This window comes from Pan paniscus, chromosome 1 (assembly GCF_029289425.2).
Source record: "Pan paniscus chromosome 1, NHGRI_mPanPan1-v2.0_pri, whole genome shotgun sequence".
Taxonomy (NCBI): Eukaryota; Metazoa; Chordata; class Mammalia; order Primates; family Hominidae; genus Pan; species Pan paniscus.
Genome location: NC_073249.2, coordinates 75,712,447 through 75,734,551, shown reverse-complemented (window position 1 = coordinate 75,734,551; position 22,105 = coordinate 75,712,447). Strand labels below are relative to the sequence as shown.

The following is a 22,105-nucleotide window of genomic DNA, read 5'->3' as shown; positions in this document are numbered from 1 at the left end:
GATTATATATTTTAAAGTCTAATTTATTTTTTCTTTTTCCTTTTAGATGAAAGGAAAATTTGGGAAAATTTTATTTTTTTTATTATGATAATATATGCATAACACAAAATTTACCATCCCAACCATTTTTAGGTTTATAAAGCATTAAGTGCGTTCTAATGGTTCCCAAATGTTGTGCTATAGTTTTTGTCACCTTTCTCACCTTTCATTTCAGTTAATGTCTACTGAGTAAAACTGCCTGAAGCAGCTGCACCTTCTCTACTGAGTAAAGTGCAGTGGTTTTATGAACAATAGTTTTCTCAATGTTAAAAAAGGTCCTTATGACTTACCTCTTAGGTTTCTTTTCTTTTTTTGAGACAGGGTCTCACTCTGTCACCCAGGCTGGAGTGCAGCACGATCTCGGCTCACTGCAACCTCCGCCTCCTAGGTTCTAGCAATTCTCGTGTCTCAGCCTCCCAAGTAGCTGGGATTACAGGCACACATCACCACACCCAGCTCATTTTTTTGTATTTGTAGTAGAGACAGGATTTCACCATGTTGGCCAGGCTGGTCTCAAACACCTGACCTCAAATGATCCACCCGCCTTGGCCCCCCCAAAGTGCTGGGATTACAGGCATGAGCCACCACACCCGGCCTTAGGTTTCTCTAGTGATCTGCATAGCTAGGTTTATTGAATATCTGACAAGATTAAATGGATGTTACTGTACTATGACTAAAAAGCACTGGACTACCACAATAAATCTAACATGCTGAAATAAAGGATTTACAGTACCAAACAGAATTATACCTATTTAAATAGAAGGCAATGTTACCCAATTTTAATTCAACAGGTTTCTCTCAGGAGAAAAACACGCACAACACACACACACACACACACACACACACACAGAGAGAGGGAGAAATTTAAAAGTATTAAGTCACCCATCCTACCTGAGCACCCACGAGCTGCAGCAATGCTGAGTTCACAGGGAGGAGCTCAATGTCTGTATTGATAGTGGTCTGGTCAAATGGGCAAGCCTTGCGGTGGAGTTTATTCAGGCACATCTTGCAGACAGTATGGCCACAACCCAAACTGATGGGCTTTCGAATTGTTTCGTCGAAAGTCTGAGTGCAAATTGGGCAGGAGAGGAAATCCGTCCATTGTGGAGCTTGTACAGGCATTGCTTCTGGAGTTACAATTCACGAACACAAACACACACACAAATCTAAAGCAAAGATTCCACTGGAATCAAAATCTTTGAAAAAAAGTTTATCTTTTTTTTTTTAAATATCTTCTGTAGATACAGTCAGCACATAGTGTGAAATATAACCTGAAAATAAAGAAAAAGGAAAAAAATTGAGTGTCTTTCTTTTCAATTAAACTGTTGAAAAAGAACCACAAGTCCAGTCTTATTCCACAACTTTTTATACCACATTTGTATCACTGTAATCCATCTTTTTACACTTTTACAGAATTAGAGCCATGATAGAACATCTATTTCCATTCCCTCATTTTAGAGATGGGAAGTAGTCCCCTGCCTAAGAGGAAACTTGAAGTTAGTAATAAAGTTCCATCCAGGACCCTAGTCTCTTAAGTTTATCTAAGTCTTTTTTTTTTTTGAGACGGAATTTCGCTCCTGTTGCCCAGGCTGGAGTGCAATGGTGCAACCTCCGTCTCCTGGGTTCAAGCGATTATCCTGCCTCAGCTTCCCAAGTAGCTGAGATTACAGGCATGCACCACCACACCTGACTAATTTTGTATTTTTAGTAGAGATGGGATTTCTCCATGTTGGTCAGGCTGGTCTTGAACTCCTGACCTCAGATGATCCTCCCGCCTTGGCATCCCAAAGTGCTGGGATTACAGGTGTGAGCCACCATGCCCAGCTAAATCTCTAATTTTTAAAAAATAAATATATCTAAAAAATAATCTTGGCTGGGTATGGTGGCTCACGCCTGTAATCCCAGCAATTTGGGAGGCCAAGGCAGGCAGATTCCTTGAGGTCAGGAGTTCGAGACCAGCCTGGCCAACATGGTGAAACCCCATGTCCACTAAAAATACAAAAATTAGCCAGGCGTGGTGGCAGGCGCCTGTAACCCCAGCTACTCAGGAGGCTGAGGCGGGAGAATCGCTTGAACCCGGGAGGCGGAGGTTGTGGTGAGCCAAGATCGCGCCATTGCACTCTACTCTGGGGAACAAGAGTGAAACTCCATCTCAGAAAAAAAAAAAAAAAAAAGCTTTGTTGGGGAAGGGGGTAGAGGGAGGGAAGAATTACTGAACAAGACATAAATAACTTTTGACAGCCAGGCGCGGTGTCTCAGGTTTGTAATCCCAGCACTTTGGGAGGCTGAGGCGGGTGGGTCACTTGAGGTTGGGAGTTCGAGACCAGACTGGCCAACATGGTGAAACCCCGTCTCTACCAAAAATATAAAAAATTAGCCAGGTGTGGTGGTGCGTGGCTGTAATCCCAGGAACTCGGGAAGCTGAGTAAGGAGAATTGCTTGAACCCAGGAGGTGGAGGTTGTGGTGAGCCGAGATCCGCCACTGTACTCCTGCCTGGGCGACACAGTGAGACTCCATCTCAAAACAAACAAACAAACAAAACTTTTGACAACATAAGAATATTTTAAAAGTAGAAACAATTTATATAAACATATGTTTCCTCTGTATTTATACCACAATCTTGACAGACTCATACAAATTTTTCAGGCTGGGTGTGATGGCTCATGCCTATAATTCCAGCACTTTCAGAGGCTGAGATGGGAAGACTGCTTGAGCCCAGGAGTTTGAGACCAGCCTAGGTAACATAGGGAGACCTTGTCTCTACAAAAATTAGCCAGGCGTGGTGGCATGCACCTGTGGTCCCAGCAACCCAGGAAGCTAAGGGCTAAGGTAGGAGGATCGCTTGAGCCCAGGAGTTTGAGGCTGCAGTGAGCTACGAACATGTGACTGCACTCCAGCCTGGGTGACAGAGCAAGACCCCATATCAAAAAAAAAAAAAAAAAAGAAAAGAAAAAAAGAAAAAAGAAACCTTATTCCATTCCCAGGAAAAATTAAATTTAGTTAAATGACAAAAAAATGTTTTATTGGTCTTTACTATGTGTTCAGTACTAATGATAAAAAAAAGATAAGTCATTCTAAGTCCACATGGAGCTTGCACTGTTTCTTTCACTAAACATATAAACAGCAATCACATAACTAAATATATAAGTGCAAGTTATGGTAAGTGATATGTAGGTAAAGTACAGGGAGATACAAGCATATATAACAGAGGCAACCTGACCAAATTAGGGTGGAGCTGATGTACAGGTAAGTGATATTTATGGTAAGATTTTAAAGATGACTGCTGAACGAAAGTTAAGGGAAGAATAATGTTTAATATGTGTGGTATAGATTCTAGGTAAAGAAACAGCATAACCATAGATTCTGAGACTAGATAGAATATAGTAGAGATGAGGCCAAGCATGGTGGCCCACACCTGTAATCCCAGCACTTTGGGAGGCCGAGACAGGTGGATCACCTGAGGTCAGGAGTTCGAGACCAGCCTGACCAACATGGAGAAACCCCGTCTCTACTAAAAACACAAAATTAGCCAGGCATGGGGGCACAATGCATGTAATCTCAGCTACTTGGGAGGCTGAGGCAGGAGAATGGTGTGAACCTGGGAGGCAGAACATGAAGTGAGCCAAGATTGTGCCACTGCATTCCAGCCTGGGTGACAGAGCAAGACTCCACCTCAAAAAAAAAAAAAAAAAGAAAAAGAAAAAAAGAATTAGCAAGGACCAAAGAACACAGGATCTTCTAACTTATATGATGGTATTTGGTTACTATATGAAGAGTAGTGTAAAGCCACTGAAGGGGCAGGAGGTGACTCACTTTATTGTTTTGAATGTTCTCCTGTGATATTATTCTCACCAATCACACACAGTCCACTATGATCTCCTTCAAGGCTCAACTAGGAAGAGTAACAACTATATGTCTTTTCTCACTCTTGGGCCCTAAAGCACTCATATGCTGCTACACCAGCATGATGCTTATTTTAAGAAAACCTGATATGTAAAAACTCTAATATGGAAAACAGATTGATTACAGTGATTGTCCATATTACAGGAAGATAATAAACTTTACCAAGGTATTTATAATAAGATTTAAAAGACCAGAAATCGATGTAATTGAAAAAATTGGGCTGGGTGTGGCGGCTCACGCCTGTAATCCCAGCACTTTGGGAGGTCGAGTTGGGCAAATCACCTGAGGTCAGGAGTTTGAGACCAGCCTGGCCAACATGGTGAAACCCTATCTCTACTAAAATTACAAAAATTAGCCAGGTGTGGTGATGGGCGCCTGTAATCCCAGCTACTCGGGAGGCTGAGGCAGTTGGACTGCTTGAACCCGGGAGGGGGAGGTTGCAGTGAGCCGAAATCACGCCGTTGCACTCTAGATAAACAGAGACATACCAGTGCTATGAAAATGTATGGAAAGAGACTCAAAATACATTAAGTAAAAAAACAAGCCTTGCAGACCAATATATATGACATCATTTGTGCTGAGGGAAAAGAACCCTTACATATTAGTCTACGTATTAATATATGTAAATGAATGGAAGAAAAAGGTCTGAAAAGACACTCAACAAGCTGTAAGCAGACAGCAAGGTCTTCATGGACTATAGGAATTAATCAACTTGAACAATCAGCCTGTTTTATAGCCTCCTGCCTTGCAGCCTATTTTTGCCTAAACCCTGTGTAGAATGCAGTCACCTAGACAGCTGGAACCAGTTCCTCACAGACCCTGGCCACTCACAGATAAACCTGAGTGAACTTTCCTCGTTACCATGCTAAAGTCTCCATCCTGGGAGAAGCTATAGCTTCACTACCATAGCATGTGACCTACGTCCGGGCATAAAGACTCACTATATGTGCACCACTGCGACCCCTCCTCTACATGCAGTGACATACCCTCTCTTCCCTCTCCATCGCCCCATAAAACCCTCCTCTCACTTTCCCTCAGAGACCCACTGCTTTGGAGAATACTCCCAGTGCTCTCCTTACTTGTGACAAGTAATAAAACTTCCATTGATCAAAATCTGTGTTCTTGTGGAGTCATTTTTTACTTGAAAGGCAAAGGAACTCTGTTTTTTTTTTTGGGTAACAAAACTTAACAGCACTGCCAGGCATGGTGGTTCACGCCTGTAACCCCGCACTCTGGGAGGTGGAGACAGGTGGATCTCTTGAGCCCAGGAGTTTGAGACCAGCCTGGGCAATCAAGTGAGACCCTGTCTCTACAGAAAAATAAAAAATTTAGCTGGACATGGGCACCTGTAGTCCCAGCTATATGGGAGGCTGAGGCAAGAGGATTGCCTGAGCCCAGGAGGTCGGAGCTGTAGTGAGTCATGTTTGCTCCACCGCACTCCAGCCTGGGCAACGGAGCGAGACCTGTCTAAAACAAAACAAAACAAAAAAACTTAATGGCAGTTACACAGTTGGGCAACTTACAAAAGTATGTAATCATGAATTACTTATATAAGTACAAATAAATTGAAAGAGTAACACAAAGCTAGAGTACACTTAGAGGACAATTTAAGCTTCTTAAGATAATCACTCTAAAACGATTCAAAACATTTGTCCTAATATTATTAATCTTCTTTTACGCATTTAGATAGCCAAATATCAAAACTTATTAGTTCTTTTCAAAATTTAAGAACCTTAAAATAGTTTGTAACTTATCCCTTCAAAGAATTAGCATTCCTTTAATTTTGTTTATCACCTCCATCTCTATTAACTTTGTAAAGTAAGGTATGTAGTTGTTAATCTCTTAAATTTTCTAGTAAAATAGTTCTTTGACACAACTATAAACAACTTGATAGAATAAAAATACAAAAATCAGCAATCAGTTCTTCATTAAAAATAAAAGCATTATTTTGACCATAAATACAGGTTTGAGAGACCAAGGGGAAAATAATATTAAAGCTTGACTTTTTCTGGGAAATTTGATGATTAATAACAGAAAGTCACTCTTAGATGACCCTATTTCAGGACTTAAAAAATCACAAGGCAAAGATTTTTTTGAGACTCAAAGTGTCAGTTAATTGTAGATGGTAGATCTAAGAAGAATTTCCATTTCCTCATTCTTTAAGTATCTTTCTCTAAACGCATTCTTCCAAACATTCTCCAAGCTTCTCAAAGACAGTTTATATACTCTTCAACCACAACATGTATCTAAACCACAAAAGACATGATTTACTAAATACAATAAGCATTCTTTCAGTCAAAAGTAAACATACGAAATAAAATTATTAATATACCAACATCCAGATTTTTTGAACTTCCTCAGAAAAAGGTATGTCAGCAAACTAAAAAAGGCCACAAAACAAAAACAGCTGTAAATAATTCTACTAATCAAAGCACATGCATTCAAGGCCTGCAGATAAACTGTTGGGGGTCAGGCCAAATCTAGTTCATTAGGAGTATTTCTATTGGAACCTTCCAATTGAAACAGAAGACAAATGATGAGCCCTCTTTATTTCCAAAAAGATTCAAAAGAGTGACACTGCTGCTCAAGTATGAAAGCAATGATTAGTTTCCCCACCAGTTTAAATAAGGACACCTCTCCTACAAAAATGACGAGATTTTACTGTTGATAATTGCTAATACAGAATATACATGATAATTAAATAGCAATCAGTTCAAGGGTCTGACCGAAGACCCAAGTTCAAAAATACCATATAATTTCCCCAATTATATATACACATTTTTACACCACTAAAGAGTGCTCACAGAAAACACTGAAAAGACTGCTTTATTCAGTTATATGCCTTGTTCATGGCATTGACTGAAGCTACAGTACAGAATATTACATCTGACATTTCACTATTAATTTATCCCAATGTCTAAATTCTGGTTAAGAACCACCACTTTCTTGAATCTCTAAACTTTTATCACTAATATTACCATTTGACTTTACTCAGTTTTTTTTCTTAACAAAGAAATAAAGATCTTATTATCAAAATAAAAAAATTATTTCAGCTAGGTGCTGTGGTTCATGCCTGCAATCTCAGCACTTTTGGGTGGCTGAGGTGGGAGGATCACTTGAGACCAGGAGTTTGAGATCAACCTGGCCAAAAAGGCAAGACCTTGTCTCTATAAGCAAAATAAAAAATGAGCAGAGTGTGGTGGCACGTACTTGTAGTCCCAGCTACTCATGAGGCTGAGGTGGGAGGTATGCTTGATCCCAGGAGTTCAAGGTTTCAGTGAGCTATGACCGCACCACTGCACTGCAGCCTGGACAACACAGAGAAACCCCATCTCTAAAAAAAAAAACTGTTGGGCGTGGTGGCTCACACCTGTAATCCCAGGACTTTGGGAGGCTGAGGATGGCAGATCACCTGAGGTCGGGAGTTTGAGACCAGCTTGACCAACATAGAGAAACCCTGTCTCTACTAAAAATACAAAAATTAGCAGGCACATGCCTGTAATCCCAGCTACTCGCGAGGCCAAGGCAGGAGAATCACTTGAACCTGGGAGGCAGAGGTTGCGGTGAGCCGAGATCGTGCCATTGCACTCCAGCCTGGGCAATGAGAGCAAAACTCCGTCAAAAAAAAAAAAAAGAGAGAGAAAGAAAGATATGAATTATAAACAACAAGGCTACTGCCTGGGTCCACCAGCTAAGTAACTAGTTTGTAGATACCAAACTCCAAGTCTTACAGCTCCTTTAGCTGTTAAATTCAAATGTATGCCTCTGCAAAATAACAAATAACTACATATTGTGAGCATCGATGTTTAAGTATGATTAAAACATTGTCAATGAGCAACTACAGACAAAATTGTGATGACATGATGCATCTGGAAAGACGTAGAACAGCTTTGTTTTCTGAAAATCAATCATGTGTCAGTCACTGTGCTAGGTGTTTTCAGATGTTTCCTCTTATTTAAATATCCACAATGTGAACTACCACCAATAACCAACATTTGTGAAGCAAAAACTAGGACATTATACTTTCAGTGCTCTATATACAGTATCTAATTAATGTTCACAGTAACACTAATGTAGTTATTATGCCCATTTTAAAGATAAGGAAACCAAAGTCCCCAAGTCACAAAGCTAGAAAGTGGCACGACTAAGACTCAAACTCAGGCCAGCCAAACTCCCAGGCTGGTACTTTGAAACTATAATTTGTGCCACCACACGAATAAAAGTTTATAGTAATTATGGCAAGGGAGCTCTTGGGAGTGACAGAAATGCCTTAAAATTGTATGGTAGTAATGGTTGCACAACTCTGTAAATTTACTAAAAATCATTTGTGTATTTAAAATAAGTGAATTCTATGGTATGTAAATTATACTTCAATAAAGCTGTTAAAATAGTCATTAAGGGCTTTTTAATAGTCTTAGTTTTCAAAAATGTTAAGTAATAATGTAGAAACATAGAAACTATTCGAATCTGTTCTATGAGCACAGCAATAGCCCTATTAAATAGCTAAATTACATTGCTGTGAAGATTTCATTTAAACATATCACACATTTATTACCATCTCCTTTATTATAGGTTCATTTTATATGTTCCTGATTTAGAGAGAGAAAAATGGAAATTAAAATTCAACTATCTACTCTGAGCCAGGCACTCTTCTGAGGCATTACTATGCCCATTTTACAGAAGATAACTCGAGGTTTGGCGGCATTAAGTAACGGCCCCAAATCAATAAACTGTTGAGCTGGGATTAACATATCTGAAGTATAAGTTGGCCTGTGAAAAATGTTTTATCAAACAAAACCACACTGTCTGTAAGAAGAAAATCTTGGCTCTCTTCCCACTATGCCCGATGAGATGAGATTTTAACTCATTATTCTTGACCTTAACTTAATTTTTCATTTCTCTGGAACATTTCCATAGCAACCAGCATGTAGGGCCACATCAGAGAAGAGAAAATGTTTCACTGCCTTGAAAAATGAAGCTAGAAGCAGGAGATAAAAACACAAAGAAGAAAACTAAGGAAGGCCTATTATAACACTTAATTTTTTAATCCTCAGCAGAGCATCAACTAATTTACAGTGGAAATAGAGTCTAAAATTTGAGGAGGCTCAAGGTTTTTCCAGCAATAATATCTTGTGAACAAAGACCCAGTTTTGATTGTAAAAATACATCTTCCCAAAATGTAGGGACTGAATTGTAACCCTATATATACAAAATCCTGGATATAAATAATTTAATATGATTATGTTAGTACAAATGGATAAATACTTGGGACAGGCATAAAGAGAAGGGCTTCTGAGTTAGAGGGAAAAAATAGCTTGAAAAATAGAACTTGATAAAGAAAGGTCGAGGAAAGTTCAAGGGGTTAATTCAGGTTGCTTACTTTTTCAGCGTTCAGAGGCAAAAAGAAAAATTTCTATCTCCAACCTAATACCAGATTGAGGAGAAGTAGTAAGAAAGGACAAAATCATTCATGGAGAAGCCGCCTGACCTGAGTTTGAAACAGAGTGCCTGAGAAAATAAGACAGTCTTTAACTTTACGTATGTAGTTTGAATCTCCAGGTTCAAGTTATGCATTACATACAAATGTGCTACATTAAAGAGGGCATTAGCCCTCATTAATTATCAAAGAGGTGGCAGAATGATGTGACCAGACTCAAAGGCATCATCTTTTTTTGTTTTTGTGTTTTTGACACAGATTCTCATTCTGTTGCCCAGGCTGGAGTACAGTGGCACGATTTTGGCTCACTGCAACCTCCACCTCCTAGGTTCAAGCCATTCTCATGCAGAGTAGCTGGGATTACAGATGTGCAACACCATGCCTGGCTAATTTTTGCATTTTTAGTAGAGATGGGGTTTCACCATGTAGGCCAGGTCTCCAACTCCTGGCCTCAAGTGATCAGCCTCAGCCTCCCAAAGTGCAGGGATTATATAGGCATGAGCCATCACGCCCAGCCAAAAGCATCATCTTTAAAGGTAGTAGAAAGGAAAATTTACCAATTAAGCAAAAAATCAAAATGTTTTAATTTTTTCAGTTTTTGCATTAACACTCTGTTGAATATTACATATACTATACTATCAAGTAAATAAATTTATAATCACCAATTTAGTGTTAGTACAAACACTAAGGATGTAATAAAAACTGGTTACTAAGATCAGGAGTATTTTTAGTATACATTGAGCATTCCAGTTTACTCATTACCCTCAAAAAATTTTACAAAATTGTTTGCTTTATTATCTTAACTGCTTTTAAATTAATCATAAATTTCTGAAACTGTTTTTTTGTTGGGGGCGGGGGAGGTAAAAGTTGACATCTCCTTCTTAATCAAGCTTCTTTTCTAAATCAGAAAGATATTTCAATCCCAAAATGAAAGATTCATGTATACATTTTGAAGATGAGGCCAAATATTTTAACAAGACTAAACAGTTTTCCAGGTCATCTTTTGAAATCAGTCCTCTTGCTGCAATAATGGTTCATTTTTATAAAGGAAGTTTACTCCTCTTGTCCAGTTATTTTGAGACACACAAATCTGACTGGCAAATAATCATGTGGGATGCAGGGACAAATAATCACAATGGAAAGAAAATCTAACCTGTGCCTGATAAATTTATGTTTCAGGTTGTTAAATACTATCCTATAGAATCCTCAGGAATATGATGAAATTAAGACATTTTAGAGGGTGGCACTAATATTCTGTTTCTTCAACTTGTCCTTCATTATTAGTTCTTTCCCCACTGGCATGCTTAAATCTTTGTTCAGGAGCTGAAAGAAATCTGTCTCCAACTTGTCTCATCTAAAAAAGTCATTCAATCCTTGTCCCTGTTTCCATCCACCACTATTGTGGAATAATTCTTAACAAGCACATTAAGAACCTTATGAAATTCAAGAGTCATATCTCAATTCTTATTTTACTTCTTTCTATATAGCATTTAATAATATTAAAGTTACTCCTACAAAAGCTGCCCTTTTCTAGGTTCTATACAACATACTGTCCAATGATTGGCAAGCCACTCCTTGCCCATATCTATTGAGGGCTTCTTCTTCTCTATTCATCCTTGGAATAGTGTTGGTTCTTAGAATTCCTTCCCCAGTTCTCTTCCCTAGAAAGTTTCCCTGAGTAATTTCATCTGTTTTTATGTTTTCAACTACCAACTAGATCCTGCTGACTTCCAAATCTCTCTCTCAAGTTCAGACTTCTCTTCTGAGTGCCAGGGCCATATAACCAGTTGACTACTAAGTCATCCATGTTCATCTCCTCCCCACCAAACCTTTTGTTCTCTTTGTCAGTGACTGAGTGACATACCAATTACTGTGATAAAAGCATGGGGAACTGCCAGGCATGGTGGCTTATGCCTGTAATCCCAACACTTTGGGAGGCTGAAGTGGAGGATTACCTGAGGTCAGGAGTTCGAGACCAGCCTGGCCAACGTGGTGAAACCCTGTCTCTACTAAAAATGCAAAAATTAGCCAGACATGGTGGTGGGCGCTTGTAATCCCAGCTACTCAGGAAGCTGAGGCAGGAGAATTGCTTGAACCCAGGAGGTGGAGGTTGCAGTGAGCCGAGATTGAGCCATTGCACTCCAGCCTGGGCAACAAGAGCAAGACTCCCATCACACACACACACACACACACACACACACACACACACGTACGGGGAATCATCCTTGACTACTCTCTTTTCTCACACCCCTACCCATCAACTCATCAATCGCCATGTACATATTATTTCTTTAATGTTTCTTAAAACCTTCTTATCCATTCCCAATACCAACATCTCTGACCTGGATCACTGTGACAATTTCTTAACTGGTATCCCTGGTAACAAACATCCCTAATACAGCAAAGCTAGGCTATAATAACTAGACTGTAAGTTCCTGAAAAATCAGAGAATTTTTTTTTTTTTGGGACGGAGTCTCTCTGTGTCCCCTAGGCTGGAGTGTAGTGGCACAATCTCAGCTCACTGCAAGCTCCACCTCGCAGGTTTCACGCCATTCTCCTGCCTCAGCCTCCCAAGTAGCTGGGTCTACAGGCACCCGCCACCACGCCCTACTAATTTTTTGTATTTTTAGTAGAGACGGGGTTTCACCGTGTTAGCCAGGATGGTCTTGATCTCCTGACCTTGTGATCCGCCCACCTCGGCCTCCCAAAGTGCTGAGATTACAGGCATAAGCCACTGCGCCCGGCAATTCCCCATGCTTTTATCACAGTAACTGGTATGTCACTCAGTCACTGAAGTTTTTTTAATCTTTCTTTTAAAATTATTTTATATATATGATATATTATTATATATCATATATATCATATATAATTATATATTATTAATTATATATTATTTTTATTTTTATTATTTTTTGAGACAGGGTCTTGCTCTGTCATCCAGACTGGAGTCAGCAGCACAATCACTGCTCACTACAGCCTCACGTCTCACCCTTCTGGGCTTAAGTGATCCTCTTACCTCAGCCTCCCAAGTAGCCAGGACTATAGGTATGCACCAACACACCTGGTTAGTTTTTAAAAAATTTTTAGTAGAAATGAGATCTCACAATGTTGCCCAGGCTAGTCTCAAACTCCTGGGCTCAAGTGTTCTCCCATCTCAGCCTCCAAAATTGTTGAAGTTACAGGCGTGAGCCACTGTGCCTGGCCCTATTTTCTCTATAGTTTTAATACACAAATACGTATGTTATCCTATATAGGTTAGCAAATCAATCAAGCTGGAGTATTTATGTGTTCTCTAAGAGAATGTCACTTGGCAGGGCCAGGGGCAGTGGCTCACGCCTATAATCCAGGCACTCCGGGAGGCCAAGGCAGGTGGATCACCTGAGGTCAGGGGTTCGAGACCAGCCTGACCAACATGGTGGAATCCCATCTCTACTAAAAATACAAAAAAAAAAAAAAAATTAGCTGGGCATAGTGGCAGCTGCCTGTAATCCCAGCTACTAGGGAGGCTGAGGCAGGAGAATTGCTTGAATCCAGGAGGCGGAGGTTGCAGTGAGCCAAGATCACAAAAGAGAGAAAAGAAAAAAGTCTATCGGGCTAATGGGAAGCTGCCAGGGAAGATAGGGTCTTACCATTCAGAGTAACATGCAAAGGCCCTAGGTTTCTTCCCCAACAGTTTCCCACTAGCCCAAAAGCTTTTTTTTAGAGGGGGGTGGGCAGGGGGACAGGAGTCAGTTGACTTTCTATTAGAGAATATGTGAATACTCCAGCTTGATAGATTTGCTAACATATATAGGACAGCTTCCTAAGTATTAAAAACCATAGAGAAAATAGTGACATGGGGTTTATTTCCCCCATCCTTCAACCTGGGTGGCCCTGACTTACTTTCAACAGTTGCATGCAACAGAAGTGATGCTGGGAGAGTTTCAGAGCCTAGGTCTCAAGAGACTTTGCAGGAAGCTTGAACTAGCTTGTCTGAGGACAAGAGTACATGAAACAAAGAAGAGCTGTTTTATAATAGCTCAGATCCCTAAAACCAGTCCTAATTTGAGCTGTCAGATGATTGTAGCTACACAAGTGGCCTCAGGGGAGACTAGCAGAACTACCAAACTAAACTCAGTCCAAATTGCTGACTCACAGAATTGTAAGCGAATAAAATGGTTGTTTTAAGCAGCTAAATTTTAGAGTGGTTTGTTATTTAATAATAGATTATCTGGTGATTATATAATTAAGATAGTTTTACATATATAAATTTCATTATAGTCTTTTGAGAAAACATATACTATTGATGTAGGAATTTGAAAGGTTGTCTCAATTGAATCATAACCTTTTTGACAGAACATATTTATCTTTTTTTAGGCTCTAAAAATCACAAAGATACTGACGGACCTTCACAAACACAACATGCCTAAATTTGGCTCCTCAATCCTGCATCATAAATTATCAGTAACAGAAAAGCAAAAGGATACATTTTCAAAGCACAACATGGGCAATGAACCCCTCTTGACTTAAAAATATTTACCATTTGTGCTTAATTTAAACCTATCTAAAATGTATCATAATCCAGCTCAACATACTTAAGCTGTGATCCATGCAACAGTCCTCTATGTTGATGTGCCAAAGTAGCATTACTAACTGTTAATACTGATAATGTTTCATGTGTTTCCAAGTTAGATGTTGTTAGTCCTTACTGGTGACAATCTGAAGACTATTCCTGGCCGGGCGCGGTGGCTCATGCCTGTAATCCCAGCACTTTGGAAGGCCAAGGCAGGTGGATCACCTGAGGTCAGGAGTTTGAGACCAACCTGGCCAACATGACAAAACCCCGTCTCTACTAAAAATACAGTAAGTTAGCCAGACATGGTAGTGGGTGCCTGTAATCCCTGCTACTTGGGAAGCTGAGGCAGGAGAATTGCTTGAACCTAGGAGGTGGAGGTTGCAGTGACCTTAGATCACGCCACTGCACTCCAGCCTGGGAACAAGAGCGAAACTCCATCTCAAAATAAATAAATAAGTAAATAAATAAATAAAGACTGTTCTTTACCATCATTAGCTAAGGTTGGTCATCTTCAGCAAGTTATACTTTTTTACCTACCTACAACTATCTTCATATACTCCCCAAATATTTTCTCTATCTTGAAACTGTAGGAGGAAAAGAAGGGCGTTTGACTGCCAATCACTATCTCATTTAACCTTTCCAACAACCTTCTGACATAGATATTATTACCTCTACTTTACTGATGAAGGAAGGAAAGAAAACTCAGTTACTCAGCTAACTTAGTGATTTAGTCATAATTTGAACCCACATCTATCTGACTCCAAAACCTGTATTTTTTCCACTATAACACCATGCCTTCCAACTTTGAGCACTTGTAACTTTTTATTATACTTTTTAATAATCATTAGTCAGCCATAATTAAAGATATAAATTAAATGATGCCTGTTTTGGGTTTAATCTGAGCATGACTGGTTTTAAGTAGGAACTCTGGAACTGTTTAAACCTACTTGTTTATTAAAAAGAAAAAATTAGGTTGTAGCAGCAACTACTGTATTTCTTTTGAAGAGAACCAAAAGGATAACTTTGTCTTGAAGATTTTATTAAAATATTTCACTGAGAAATGAGAAGGGAACTAAAATAAAATGAATCATATATCTTAAGACGCCTTACTGATATTTTAAGATGAAGTATAACATACATACAGATCAAGAGTGTTCAGTTCAACGAATTATCACAAAGTGAGCATACCTGCATACTTAAGACATACATTATCAGCATCTCAAAAGGCCCCCCCTCACTATCCCTCCCAATGATTACTCCTTTATTCTTCCCCAAATATCACTACTATCCCAACTCCTAACACAATAGGTTAGTTTTGCCCGGTTTAAAATTCTATATAACAGGCCGGGGGCAGTGGCTCACGCCTGTAATCCTAGCACTTTGGGAGGCCAAGGCAGGCAGATCACGAGGTCAGGAAATTGAGACCATCCTGGCTAACACGGGGAAACACCATCTCTACTAAAAATACAAAAAAATTAGCCAGGCGTGGTGGCGGGCGCCTGTAGTCCCAGCTACTCGGGAGGCTGAGGCAGGAGAATGGCATGAACCCGGGAGGCGGAGCTTGCAGTGAGCTGAGATCACTCCACTGCACTCCAGCCTGGGCGACAGAGCGAGACTCCATCTCAAAAAAAAAAAAAAAATCTATATAACGGAATCATCAGTATGTATTCTTTTGTACTTGGCTTCTTTCATGCAATGTTTTGTTGTTGTTGTTATTTGAGTCAGGGTCTTGCTTTATCACCGAGGCTGGAGTGCAGTGGCATGATCATGGCTCACTGCAGCCTCAAACCCCTGGGTTCAAACGACCCACCCACCTCAGCCTCCTGAGGAGCTGGGACTATGAGCATGGGCCACCATGCCGGGCAACTTTTTACAATTTTTGTAGACATGGGCTATATTGCCCAGGCTGGTCTTAAACTCCTGACCTCAAGTGATCCTCCTACCTCAGCCTCCCAGATCAGTAGGATGTCAGGTGTGAGCCACCGCGTCCGGCCCACACAACATTATTTTTGTTAGATTTTTTTTTCCCAGCATTTACTACATTTTAAACTGTTACAAAGCACTCCAGTTAAAATGATCACAGTTAGGAAGCTACCCTTTGTGAACTTATTTTTGGAGCAATGATGACTTGTAGATTTTGAATGCAGCAGATTTCTCATGTTGAACTGGAAGGAACAAAAATGAATGTCAATAAAAAAAGTAGACAAAAATCTCCTCTTTACTCAAGAAAACAGTGTATGCATCACACAGCATATGTGTCACACACTAATAGTCTCTTATTACTTGCTTCTTGCTCCTATTACTTGCTTCTATTTCTTTTTCCCTATGATCCTGTGCTTTAGACTTCCTTGTGGCATTTGGTGGCTGCCATCATGTTCTGACTAATTCTAGAAACATGTAGATGTATTCACAACAGGTACATATCTAATTATATATTCTGACCTAGAAATTTTATTTGCATTAAAAACCTAGTATATTTAATAATAGCAATAACATCAATATTTTTAAAATGTATTTCCCCATAATCTCTTAGGTCTTAAGGACATTTCATTAATTTGTTTTGTTTTGAAATATGCCTCCTAGAATTCAAACTATTTCCAGAAAACAATGTCACAGAGACTTTTAATTGCAGATACTTGAAAAACAGTGCTTAGAAAAGAAGAAAGAAGGAAGCAGAAGCAGCAGCAGAGGAAGAAGCAGAAGAGGGGAAGGGAGGAGGAGGGAGAAGGAGGAAGAGGAGGAGCTGATTCATTTTCCATTTTAGAATTATTTCTCAACTACTATTGCAAGCAAAATTCCATTTTGAAGGGTTTAAAAGAACGAAAAAATTGCTACATGAACTCCAAACACAGAATCCTATAGCCACAATGTATCTTGTTTATACTGTATTATTATTTTATCTTTATATAAAGCGGTTTAAAACAGGAAATAAATTGTAAAAAGGGATGTTCTGGCCAGGTGTGGTGGCTCACACCTGTAATCCCAGCACTCTGGGGGGCCAAGGCCAGCAGATCACCTGAGGTCAGGAGTTTGAGACCAGCCTGACCAACACGGCGAAACGCCATCTCTACTAAATACACAAAAATTAGCCAGGCGTGGTGGCAGGCACCTGTAATCCCAGCTACTTGGGAGGCTGAGGCAGGAGAATCACTCAAACCCAGGAGGCGGAGGTTGCAGTGAGCCAAGATCGTACCACTGCACTCCAGCCTAGGCAACAGAGTGAGACTTTGTCTGAAAAAAAAAAAAAACAAAGAGATGTTTTGCTGATTCCCAAGTAGCTGCGAATGTTAGAGAACCTACTGACTGGCTGCTGCTGTATCAGAATCAAATATGACACTTCCTCCAAAAGATGTAATGATGATCTTTCAGGGATTAAATTCATGCTTAGGTTTGTATAGTGTGCATGTTATAGGGAAGAGGAAATGAAAGGTTGAGATAAGTCTAACCACTGTGGATTGCACAATAAACAGATAAGTCTATTTATTGCTTGGTAAAAACAGGGACCCTGGTTAAGAATATAGTTTGTCCTACTCTTCCTCCAACCCTGAACCTTCTCCCCACTTCTATATAGGCATTAATATATGAATTCCTTCAGAGAAGGCCTTCCCTGATCACCTTATTTCAAATAGATGCCCCAATCTCAATCCCTCCCCAGCCCTCTGCTATCCAACCACATGTTAAACTGCATGCTTCCCATCTCTTTCCTGATTAATTTTTCTCAATAATACTTCTCATCCAACATCTATGTTTCATATTTATTTTGTTACAGTGTATACCCATCGCTACTGAAATATTAGCTCCTTAAAAGTGGGCCAGGCATGGTGGCTCATGTCTGTAATCCCGGCATTTTGGGAGGCCAAGGCGGGCAGATCACTTGAGGTTAGGAGTTCAAGAGCAGCCCGGCCAACATGGTGAACCCGTCTCTACTAAAAACACAAAAAATTAGCTGGGTATGGTGGCACGCGTCTGTAGTCTCAGCTACTTGGAAGGCTGAGGCACGAGAATCACTTGAACCCAGGAGGCAGAGGTTGCAGTGAGCCGAGATCGTGCCACTGCACTATAGCCTGGGCCACAGAGCAAGACTCAGTCTCAAAAACAAACAGATTTTTGTTTCTATCTTTAACTATTTTTGAGTACACTCTATGTGCCAGGAAGTCTTTTATGCAGATCACATGCAAACACTTCATCCTCGCAATGAGCCTATTTGGTCTCATTATTAATTTTAGGGCCGAGAACACTGTAACAGAGATGTTAGGTAATATGCTGGTCACTTGGCAACTAAATTTATTCTTATTTTTGAGCTGGTGATTCCTTCTGTAATCTTTCTTTAGTGATACCACTAGACAATGCACATTTCTGGTAATCATGCCTGATGTCCTCACTTTTATCTTCCATTAAAAAAAAAATCTTCCATAAATATACATACCTACTGTGTACCCACAAAAATTAAAAATAAGTAAAAATGATAATAATAAATTACCTCTTGTATCTATAATTTCCTTTTCATCTCCACTTTCTTGATTGAGGCCCTTAGTCATTCATTCAAAAACTACTTATTGAGCATCTACTACGTGCCAGTGTCCCAGAAACTGATATAGTCCTGAATGAAATAAAGTCCTTGCTCTCATACAGAATACAGTCTTATCACCTAGATCACAAAGCAACCTTTTTTCTTTTTTTAATTTTTGAGACAAGGTCTCACTCTGTCACCCAGGCTAGAATGCAGTAGCATGATCAGAGCTCACTGCAGCCTCGACCTCCCAGGCTCAAGCAATCCTCCCACCTCAGTCTCCCCAGTAGCTGGACTACAGGCATGCGCCACCATGCCTGGCTGTTTTTTTAATTTTTTTTATAGACGAGGTCTCACAATATTGCCCAGGCTGGTTGCAAACTCCTAGACTCAAGCGATCCTCCTGCCTCGGCCTCCCAAAGTGCTGGTATTGTGAGCCATCACACCTGACCACACAGCAACGGTTTAACTGATCTCTGTCCTCAGGATAGTTCTTGCCTTCCTCTACCTTCCTCACAGCTGATAGTCACTTACCTACATCAAATTCTTCCATGACAACTCAATTTTTAAAAAGGATGATACACTTGAACAGAAAAGGATATTCAAATGGCAATAAGCATATAGTATGTTCACTGAGGAGCGATTACTCATGAGGGGAAGAAGGTACTTAAAGCTTTTCATCTTAAAACTCTGGGTACAATGGATTAATTAATGAATGTCAATCATGGGGGAATAGGTGCTACCACTTCACTATTTATGGATGCCTTTGTAAGAATATTATCTGTACTAGCCTTATGATATTCTAATTACTCATATGCATTTAAAGATTTACCATCCTATTTTCTATTCTAAGAATTTTCTTACTTCGAAATCCATCAAATTCTATTTTATAGTGATAGAATAAACTGGAAGAGTCTTTTGTGCCCTCATGAACAGGTTTTCATCAACCACAGACCTACAAAATAAGAAGACATTTCTGAAAAAACTAACTCAGATAATGAATAAATCCAAAGAATCCATAACTCAATTTAAAAAAAACCACTATATGAAGAGTCTTACATTTACTTTTTAAAGTTTTTGATAAACTTAATGAGAGGCTAGATTCAAGCAAAGAAGATTGACAGTTTTAACTAAAACCATTCAAAAACTGCTATCAATGGGGTAATTAATGTAAAAATTGACATATAAAATATGGGTTTTAAAAGTAGTAATTACAGGGAAAGCATTTCTAAATGAAAGCTGAAATCCAGGTGTTTTTTTTTTTCAAGTACAGTACTTGAATGTGGAAGACTACTACTTTTTAAAAGAGTCTCCACAAAAATGGACTTTTGAGCCAGTGTAACCAGTATACAGAAAAGTCAAATCAAGACCATAAGCAGTACGATTATTTTTAGTCAAGGACTAAGCACAGAGGGACAGCTTACCTCAAAAGAAAATCAAGAGACTGATATGAGGACCTCCATTTTTCAAGCTGTGAAAATTTTTAACATGATGAGTTTAGGAAGATGCAAGTTCACATAGTAACCAATTTGGGTTCTACAGATCAAAGTGTAGTTTGAATAGAATCCAAAGGTAAATTATGGCCAAAAAAGGATTTAGGATGCCAATACTGTTCAGTTTAATTATATTCACCTTTAACAACCAATTCGTATTAGCATTGAAAATTAGTTTTTGTCATCTAAAATGGGTCACAGCCAGGCACGGTGGCTCATGACTAATCCCAGCAGTTTGGGAGACTGAGGCAGACAGATAGCTTGAGCCCAGAAGTTCGAGACCAGCCTGGGCAACACGGCAAGACGCCGTCTCTACAAAAAATACAAAAATTAGCAGGGTGTGCTGGCATGCACCTGTAGTCCCAGCTACCAGGTGGGGATGAGGTGGCAGGGGTGGCCTGAGGTGAGTGGATCACTTGAGCCTGGGAGGTCAAGGCTGCAGTGAGCCCTGATCCCTCTACTGCACTCTAGCCTGGGCAACAGAGTGAGACTCTGTCTCAAAACAAAAAATAGGTAACATATGAAGGGACAAATATTTTTGCATCGAGAGAATCAGCTATTTAGCTGATTAGGATAAATTTCCTCATTTTAGTTTCTAATTGTTTAAAGAATTATAAATAATATGTTTATGAAATCTATAGCTATAGCTTCTATAGATTTAACTTATAAAGATATTTTAAATCACATAATACATAATCAGTCTCCAATACCCTCTTCAAAATAACTTCTAAAAGTAGCCCCAACTAGTGGTGATCCCAAGAAAGAACTAGAGCCGGGCACAGTGGCTCACACCTGTAATCCCAGCACTTTGGGAGGCCGGGGCAGGCGGATCATGAGGTCAGGAGATCGAGACCATCCTGGCTAACATGATGAAACACCGTCTCTACTAAAACTACAAAAAAATTAGCCGGGTGTGGTGGCGGGCGCCTGTAGTCCCAGCTACTCGGGAGGCTGAGGCAGGAGAATGGCGTGGACCCAGGAGGCAGAGCTTGCAGTGAGCCAAGATCACGCCACTGCACTCCAGCCTGGGCGACAAGAGTGAGACTCTGTCTCAAAAAAAAAAAAAAGAAAAGAAAAGAAAAGAAAGAACTAGAATAAGGAGATCTAGATTCTAATACCAACTCTGCCATTTATTAGTGCTGAGATCTGCACACCTCTGCTAAATATTCAAAAGGTTTAGAGGAAAATAAAAAACAAAAAGATGATTCCAGAGTTTAAGGACAAAAAGGATCAGACTATTATAGAATGCTGCAACATAAAATAAATTCTTTAAAAAAAGAAGGATCAAAAACAAAATAAAATTATAGAAAATTAAAAAAAAGAAGAGCAGACTAAAAAGAGATGATGCTGTGATGGAAAACCTAGGAAACCATACTATAATGGACAACATTTGAAAATAATGGTTCTTTGGGGGAGTAAAGGATTTTAAATATCCAACTGAGGGTTGCTGATAGTACAAGCAACAAAACAAAATAGATAATGCATTGAAAATGTAGGCTTGAGGAAAAATTGAGATCATATAAACAGGAAAGTTCTCCATGAGAGTGAATGGAAGTGGAGAATTGAACCTTGGGGGAATCATATATACCAGTGCTTTCCAATATGGTAGCCACTAGGTACATGTGGCTATTGAGCCCTTGAAATGTGCTGGTGAGACGGAGGAATTAAATTTTAAATAAAATTTAAATGTATCCATACAATGGAATATTATTATTATTATATATATATTTTTTTGAGACACAGTCTCACTCTGTCGCCAGGCTGGAGTGTAGTGGCGCGATCTCAGCTCACTGCAACCTCTGCCGCCCGGGTTCAAGCGATTCTCCTGCCTCAGCCTCCCAAGCAGCTGGGACTATAGGTTCACACCACCACGCATGGCTAATTTTTGTATTTTTAGTAGAGGCAGGGTTTCACCATGTTGGCCAGTATGGTCTTGATCGCCTGACCTCGTGATCCTTGGCCTCCCAAAGTGCTGGGATTACAGGCGCGAGCCACCATGCTCAGCCACAATGGAATATTATTAAGCAGTAAAAATAAATAAACTGTGAAGCCATGAAAAGACATGAAGAGGGCCAGGCGCGGTGGCTCACGCCTATAATCCCAGCACTTTTGGGAGGCCAAGGCAGGAGCACTGCCTGAGCCCAGGAGTTCAAGACCAATCTCTATT

At 39.8% G+C, this 22,105-nt stretch overlaps 1 protein-coding gene across 13 annotated transcripts in view; it reads right to left on the bottom strand.

Moving 5' to 3' along the window:
• Positions 1–22,105, bottom strand: part of RC3H1 (ring finger and CCCH-type domains 1) — a 95,698-nt gene that overhangs the window by 59,957 nt on the left and 13,636 nt on the right. For all 13 annotated transcript variants that reach the window (XR_010111981.1, XM_055111326.2, XM_055111328.2 and 10 more), the window contains exon 2: positions 931–1,310. Coding sequence is in view for 12 of the 13 variants with exons in the window: in XM_055111326.2 (XP_054967301.1) it covers positions 931–1,161 (231 nt within the window). In the remaining variant the exon portion in view is untranslated. The remainder of the gene's footprint in view (positions 1–930; positions 1,311–22,105) is intronic.